This window comes from Meles meles, chromosome 4, assembly GCF_922984935.1.
Source record: "Meles meles chromosome 4, mMelMel3.1 paternal haplotype, whole genome shotgun sequence".
Classification (NCBI taxonomy): domain Eukaryota; kingdom Metazoa; phylum Chordata; class Mammalia; order Carnivora; family Mustelidae; genus Meles; species Meles meles.
Window position 1 is genome coordinate 49,267,942 of NC_060069.1, and position 8,754 is coordinate 49,276,695.

The 8,754-nt window shown below is 40.0% G+C and overlaps 1 protein-coding gene across 1 annotated transcript; it reads left to right on the top strand.

Annotated features, from left to right (window-relative positions):
• Nucleotides 1-7,301: 7,301 nt before the first annotated feature.
• Nucleotides 7,302-8,468, top strand: LOC123940951 (elongation factor 1-alpha 1-like). The gene has a single exon (XM_046004013.1). It carries the CDS (start codon nucleotides 7,353-7,355, stop codon nucleotides 8,277-8,279), a length of 927 nt encoding a protein of 308 aa, XP_045859969.1. The 5' UTR covers nucleotides 7,302-7,352; the 3' UTR covers nucleotides 8,280-8,468.
• The last annotated feature ends 286 nt before the right edge of the window (nucleotides 8,469-8,754 follow it).

Consider the following 8,754-nt stretch of genomic DNA (forward strand, 5'->3'; position numbering starts at 1 on the left):
AGCTACAACTTCAGTTAGATTCTTTTCAACTTTGTCTTTAATTGCTTTGAAGGTTTGCTTTCTTCCGTTGTTTAAAATCTGGTTTTAATCATATTCAAGGAATCATTTGAAAGTTTGTTCAGGACTGTGAATAAATACTGCAAGATGGCAAGCTTCAAAAATGAAAGACCTTGAGATTATGGAACTATAATAATGCTAGAGCTCCAGGATGTAGGACCTTGAGGAGCCTTTGGAAAGAACAAGATAGCAGCACTATGAAAGTACAAGATGTGAAACCCCTTCACTATTACTGAAAGAGTATGAAATCCCCAGATAAATAAGAGCAACCAAAATTTTTATTTAAATTCATTGAAAAGCAATGGGCCTAAATATTTTTAAAATATAAAAATAAATTCAAAAAGGATGATCTCAAGAGACAGGGGATGCTTTCACACCTGGAGTTAAGCTGGAGGCAAGAGGTTGGGCAAAGAAGCTAACTTGCCACAGGACAGTCTTGTAGATGAAGGGAAATCTGCCAAGCTTTTGATTAACCTACCCTCTTGTAGGCCAGAATTTATTATGGAAGATTTCCCAAAGCAAAGATAATCCTCTCTGCTAAGTTATTCTCTTACATAGGGAATTTGCTAAGTAAGCAAAAGCTAAATGTGACACTGAAAAATAGAAAGCATCTTGCAATCTTTCAGTCTTGCAGTTGCAAAACCCTGCAGTCTTGAAGATTTGCCATCTCAGAGACTTGTAGATTCCTTCAGGCTCCAGTCTCAGTTGCCTAATCTCATAGACTTGCAGCCTTGAGATCTGACAAGATCTGACAAGCCTTGAGATTGAGAAATATTATGTTGTAATGTGGTCAAGGTCTTACAATTTTGAGATGTTGAAGTCTTGTAGTGTTTTACCACAGATCCTCCTGGTGGGGAGAGTCCTGAACTCATCCTTTATTTCATTACATAGAGAATTTAACTTCCCAAATTTCCGATATGATACTTTACTAAGCTATGCCTTGTGACCTAGGATCTAATTACTGAAAAATTGTATCTATCTACACATATACTCACAAACATGATATGTTTATTTCTTAGGCTTAAAGCTTAACATATATAGCTCTTGATTCAATGTTAACAATTGTATGTGTCTATATGCTCATCCATGTATCCTCTGGTGTATGTCATTCTACACTTTCTCCCTTATGATATAATCTGCTCCCATGTTTTTGATTACCAAACACATATCTTTGAACTAAATCCCTTTCTTAAGCCTCATACTTACTTGTTTACTTGATTTGTCTACTTGACTGTCACACCTACTTTAAATATTAAAAAGGCAAAACTGAATTCTTCATCTAATCTCTCCCCACTCCACCTCACACTGGCCCTTTTCTTTCTCTCATCACAGAGAATGACATCATCCTGGACATTATCATCACTGACTCTTTTTTCCTCTCTTATCCTTGCATCCAAATAATTACAGAGAACTATGATTTCTACCCTGTAAACATGATGCCATTAACTTCTCTTTAATCCTTCTACTACTAATAAGTCTCAGTGGAGCATTGAGGGACCCTTGATGGAGGCTACTTATTTTTTGAGCCTCCAGACAGGAATTACTTATATATCTGTTCAATAATTTTTTGGAAATAGAGAGAGTAGAGAAATAGGACTACTGGAGCTAAGGGTCTGCCTTCCTTTTATTTTCCTGAACTATCATCTCTGACTCCAAACCCATATACTTGGTCAGCACAACAAAACCTTAGCAGATAACAAGACCTACCATCCTCAAGTGGCATGTTGCCTTTCATCTGTCATCACTTGAGTTTACTTTCTGAGGATCTCTATCATCATCCTAACCTGCTTATTATTTTTCCCCAAAACATATGGCATTCTCCCAGGAAGAGCTTTGATAATTATAAATTTCTATATATTTTTTACATTTCCAGCAATATTTTGTTACCTAGAATATTTTATTTAGCCTTTTAGGTTGTCATTGACCTCCCCCCCCACCACCACCGCATAAAGCTTTCTTGCTGGCCTAGCCATTTATCCCTGTCTGCCCACAATCCCAGCAGCATCAGCATTTCACATGGAGTTTGCAAAAGCTCTCTAGCTGGTCTGTCTTCCAGTATGGCACCATGCTCCTTTCTATCACCTACCACACCTATATCAAACACAATTTAGTTTTCCTACTTCAGCCAGAATAACTGAAAAATACAAACCTAATCACATCACTCTCATGCATGAATTTTTATAATGAGTTTCTTTTTCTCTTACACAAAATTCCAAGACCTACCAGGACCTGAACTTCCAACTTTATTTTTTTGGCATTCCCCATTGCACAATTCTCCAGGAGAAGTGAACTTTTTTTTTTTTTTTTTTTTTTTTAGTTACTCATATAGCCAGTGACTTTTTCACATGTGTCCATTTTTCCTGGAATATTCTTTTTTTTTTTTAAGATTTTATTCATTTATTTGACAGACAGAGATCACAAGTAGGCAGAGAAGCAGGCAGAGAGAGAGGAGGAAGCAGGCTCCCCGCTGAGCAGAGAACCCAACATGGGGCTCAGGGCTCGATCCCAGGACCCTGGGATCATGACCTGAGCTGAAGGCAGAGGCTTTAACCCACTGAACCACCCAGGCACCCCTTTCCTGGAACATTCTTAAAGAGCCAATAATTCTTTACTCATTATTCAGATACAAAATTAGACTTCATCTTTTTTTGGGAAGTTTCTCCTAACTCCTAAAAACATCTTCCACAGCACCCAATACTCTCACTGTCGTGTACCGAACACACCATGTTTTAATCACTTAACTGTCTCTTATTTCCTGTTCTAGATCATAAGCTCTGTGACAAAGAGCCTAACAGGTACTCAATAAATATATTTTTTTTTCTCCTGTTGAAATCCTTGAATTTGTAACTTTTTTTTTTCATTTTATTTATTTTTTCAGCGTAACAGTATTCAATAAATATATTTTTAAAAGGTGATTGAACATGTGGGTAGAAAACTCTATCCTTATGCCATAGTATGATTTATTGATCAATTATCTAAAAACACTACATAAGCATTTATTGAAAAAAAACTAAATGCTAGGAATATTGAGATAAAACAAATAGAATTCTTTGAGCCATCACTCCTGTCAGAGGTAATTTCAAGAAAAATATGAGGTAGATCTGATCCTTAAATAATAGAAACATCCTAGGGAGGAGTTAAGATGGCGGAGAAGTAGCAGCCTGAGACTACATCAGGTAACAGGAGATCAGCTCGATAGCTTATCTAAACATTGCAAACACCTACAAATCCAACGGGAGAGCGAAGAGAAGAAGAACAGCAACTCTAGAAACAGAAAATCAACCACTTTATGAAAGGTAGGACTGGCGGAGAAGTGAATCTAAAACGACGGGAAGATAGACCGCGGGGGGAGGGGCCGGCTCCCGGCAAGCGGTGGAGCAACGGAGCACAAAATCAGGACTTTTAAAAGTCTGTTCCACTGAGGGACATTGCTCCAGAGGCTAAACCAGGGTGAAGCCCACGTGGGGCCAGCGTGGCCCCAGGCCCCGCAGGGTCACAGAAGGATCGGGGGTGTCGGAGTGTCGGAGAGCTCGCAGGTATTAGAACGGAGAAGCCGGCTACAGAGACAGAGCCGAGGACTGAACTCTCAGCTCGGGGTTACCTTGAACTGGTCGCGGGCTGGGTGAGCTCGGAGCGCGGCTAGAGGCTGGGGATACGGGAGTGATTGGGTGCTGTCCTCTGGGGGCGCACTGAGGAGTGGGGCCCCAGGCTCTCGGCTCCTCCGGGCTGGAGACTGGGAGGCCGCCATTTTCATTCCCGTCCTCCGGAACTCTACGGAAAGCGTTCAGGGAACAGAAGCTCCCAAAAGCGAACCCGAGCCGATTACTTAGTCCGGCCGCCGGTAAGGGTGGTGCAATCCCGCCTCGGGCAAAGACACTTGAGAGTCACTACAACAGGCCCCTCCCCCAGAAGATCAACAAAATATCCAGCCAGGACGAAGTTCATCTATCAAGGAGAAAGCAGATTCAATTCCTAAGACAGCAGAGCAATTCCAGAGGAGGAGAAAGCAAAGCACGGAACTCATGGCTTTCTCCCCATGATTCTTTAGTCTTGCGGCTACTTCAATTTTTTTTTTCTTTTTTCAATTTTTTTTTCTTTTTTCAATTTTTTTTTCTTTTTTCTTTTTTCTTCTTCTGCTAAATTTTTTAAAACTTTTACCCTTTTCTTTTTTAACATTTTTTGACTAGTTCATCTAAATATATATATTTTTTCTTTCTTTTTTATATTTTTTTATTTGTTTTATTTTTTAAATTTTTTTCTTTCTTTTTTTTTTTTTTTCAGAACCTGTTTTTATCCCCTTTCTCCCCCCCCCACAATTTGGGGTCTCTTCTGATTTGGTTACAGCGCATTTTTCCGGGGTCTTTGCCACCCTTTTAGTAGTTTACTTGCTCCTTCATACCCTCTTATCTGGACAAAATGACAAGGCAGAAAAAATCACCACAAACAAAAGAACAAGAGACAGTACTGAAGGCTAGGGACCTAATCAACACAGACATTGGTAATATGTCAGATCAAGAGTTCAGAATGACGATTCTGAACATTCTAGCCGGGCTCGAAAAAGGCATGGAAGATATTAGAGAAACCCTCTCTGGAGATATTAAAGCCCTTTCTGGAGAAATTAAAGAACTAAAATCTAACCAAGTTGAAATCAAAAAAGCTATTAATGAGGTGCAATCAAAAATGGAGGCTCTCACTGCTAGGATAAATGAGGCAGAAGAAAGAATTAGTGATATAGAAGACCAAATGACAGAGAATAAACAAGCCGAGCAAAAGAGGGACAAACAGCTACTGGACCATGAGGGGAGAATTCAAGAGATAAGTGACACCATAAGACGAAACAACATTAGAATAATTGGGATTCCAGAAGAAGAAGAAACAGAGAGGGGAGCAGAAGGTCTATTGGAGAGAATCATTGGAGAGAATTTCCCTAATATGGCAAAGGGAACAAGCATTAAAATCCAGGAGATGCAGAGAACCCTCCTCAAAGTCAACAAGAATAGGTCCACACCCTGTCACCTAATAGTAAAATTTATAAGTCTTAGTGACAAAGAGAAAATCCTGAAAGCAGCCCGAGAAAAGAAGTCTGTAACATACAATGGTAAAAATATTAGATTGGCGGCAGACTTATCCACAGAGACCTGGCAGGCCAGAAAGAGCTGGCATGATATATTCAGAGCACTCAATGAGAAAAACATGCAGCCAAGAATACTCTATCCAGCTAGGCTATCATTGAAAATAGAAGGAGAGATCAAAAGCTTCCAGGACAAACAAAAACTGAAAGAATTTGCAAACACCAAATCAGCTCTACAGGAAATATTGAAAGGGGTCCTCTAAGCAAAGAGAGAGCCTAAAAGTAGATCAGAAAGGTACAGAGACAATATACAGTAACAGTCACCTTACAGGCTACTAATGGCACTAAATTCATATCTCTCAATAGTTACCCTGAATGTTAATGGGCTAAATGCCCCAATCAAAAGACACAGGGTATCAGAATGGATAAAAAAACAAAACCCATCAGTATGTTGCCTACAAGAAACTCATTTTAGACGCGAAGACACCTCCAGATTTAAAGTGAGGGGGTGGAAAACCATTTACCATGCTAATGGGCATCAGAAGAAAGCTGGGGTGGCAATCCTTATATCAGATCAATTAGATTTTAAGCCAAAGACTATAATAAGAGATGAGGAAGGACACTATATCCTACTCAAAGGGTCTGTCCAACAAGAAGATCTAACAATTTTAAATATCTATGCCCCTAACGTGGGAGCAGCCAACTATATCAACCAATTAATAACAAAATCAAAGAAACACATCAATAATAATACAATAATAGTAGGGGACTTTAACACTCCCCTCACTGAAATGGACAGATCATCCAAGCAAAAGATCAACAAGGAAATAAAGGCCTTAAATGACACACTGGACCAGATGGACATCACAGATATATTCAGAACATTTCATCCCAAAGCAACAGAATACACATTCTTCTCTAGTGCACATGGAACCTTCTCCAGAAGAGATCACATCCTGGGTCACAAATCAGGTCTCAACCGGTATCAAAAGATTAGGATTATTCCCTGCATATTTTCAGACCACAATGCTCTGAAGCTAGAACTCAATCACAAGAGGAAAGCTGGAAAGAACCCAAATACATGGAGACTAAACAGCATCCTTCTAAAGAATGAATGGGTTAACCAGGAAATTAAAGAAGAATTGAAAAAATTCATGGAAACAAATGATAATGAAAACACAACAGTTCAAAATCTGTGGGACACAGCAAAGGCAGTCCTGAGAGAAAAATATATAGCGGTACAAGCCTTTCTCAAGAAACAAGAAAGGTCCCAAGTACACAACCTAACCCTACGCGTAAAGGAGCTGGAGAAAGAACAAGAAAGAAACCCTAAACCCAGCAGGAGAAGAGAAATCATAAAGATCAGAGCAGACATCAATGAAATAGAAACCAAAAAAACAATAGAAAAAATCAATGAAACTAGGAGCTGGTTCTTTGAAAGAATCAATAAGATTGATAAACCCATGGCCAGACTCATCAAAAAGAAAAGAGAAAGGACCCAAATAAATAAAATCATGAATGAAAGAGGAGAGATCACAACTAACACCAAAGAAATATAGACAATTATAAGAACATACTATGAGCAACTCTACGCCAACAAATTGGACAATCTGGAAGAAATGGATGCATTCCTAGAGACATATAAACTACCACAACTGAACCAGGAAGAAATAGAAAACCTGAACAGGCCCATAACCAGTAAGGAGATTGAAACAGTCATCAAAAATCTCCAAACAAACAAAAGCCCAGGGCCAGACGGCTTCCCAGGGGAATTCTACCAAACATTTAAAGAAGAACTAATTCCTATTCTCCTGAAACTGTTCCAAAAAATAGAAATGGAAGGAAAACTCCCAAACTCATTTTATGAGGCCAGCATCACCTTGATCCCAAAACCAGACAAGGATCCCACCAAAAAAGAGAACTACAGACCAATATCCTTGATGAACACAGACGCAAAAATTCTCACCAAAATACTAGCCAATAGGATTCAACAGTACATTAAAAGGATTATTCACCACGATCAAGTGGGATTTATTCCAGGGCTGCAGGGTTGGTTCAACATCCGCAAATCAATCAATGTGATAGAACACATTAATAAAAGAAAGAACAAGAACCATATGATACTCTCAATAGATGCTGAAAAAGCATTTGACAAAGTACAGCATCCCTTCCTGTTCTGGCTTACACACTGGGTGTAAAACAACTAATTGTTGGTGTTAACAAAATGGATTCCACTGAGCCACCCTACAGCCAGAAGAGATACGAGGAAATCGTTAAGGAAGTCAGCACCTACATTAAGAAAATTGGCTACAACCCTGACACAGTAGCATTTGTGCCAATTTCTGGTTGGAATGGTGACAACATGCTGGAGCCAAGTGCTAACATGCCTTGGTTCGAGGGATGGAAAGTCACCCGTAAAGATGGGAATGCCAGTGGAACCACACTGCTTGAAGCCCTGGATTGCATTCTGCCACCAACTCGTCCAACTGACAAGCCCTTGCGTCTGCCTCTCCAGGACGTCTACAAAATTGGTGGTATTGGTACTGTTCCTGTGGGTCGAGTGGAGACTGGTGTTCTTAAACCTGGCATGGTGGTCACCTTTGCTCCAGTCAATGTTACAACTGAAGTCAAGTCTGTTGAAATGCACCATGAAGCTTTGAGTGAGGCTCTTCCTGGGGACAATGTGGGCTTCAATGTCAAGAACGTATCTGTCAAAGATGTTCGTCGTGGCAATGTGGCTGGTGACAGCAAAAATGACCCCCCAATGGAAGCAGCTGGCTTCACAGCTCAGGTGATTATTCTCAACCATCCAGGCCAAATTAGTGCTGGATATGCACCTGTGCTGGATTGTCACACAGCTCACATTGCTTGTAAGTTTGCTGAGCTGAAGGAGAAGATAGATCGTCGTTCTGGAAAAAAGCTGGAAGATGGTCCCAAGTTCTTGAAATCTGGTGATGCTGCCATTGTTGATATGGTTCCTGGCAAGCCTATGTGTGTTGAGAGCTTCTCTGACTATCCTCCTCTGGGCCGTTTTGCTGTTCGTGACATGAGACAGACGGTTGCTGTGGGTGTCATCAAAGCAGTGGACAAGAAGGCAGCTGGAGCTGGCAAGGTCACCAAGTCTGCCCAGAAAGCTCAGAAGGCTAAATGAATATTATCCCCAACACCTGCCACCCCAGTCTTAATCAGTGGTGGAAGAACGGTCTCAGAACTGTTTGTGTCAATTGGCCATTTAAGTTTAATAGTAAAAGACTGGTTAATGATAACAATGCATCGTAAAACCTTCAGAAGGAAAGGAGAATGTTTTGTGGACCATTTGTTTTTTTGTGTGTGTGTGGCAGTTTTAAGTTATTAGTTTTTAAAATCAGTACTTTTTAATGGAAACAACTTGACCAAAAATCTGTCACAGAATTTTGAGACCCATTAAAACAAAGTTTAATGAGAAAAAAAAAAAAAAAAACTCTTCAAAGTGTAGGGATAGAGGGCACATACCTCAATATTATCAAAGCCATCTATGAAAAACCCACCGCAAATATCATCCTCAATGGAGAAAAACTGAAAGCTTTTCCGTTAAGGTCAGGAACACGGCAGGGATGTCCATTATCACCACTGCTATTCAACATAGT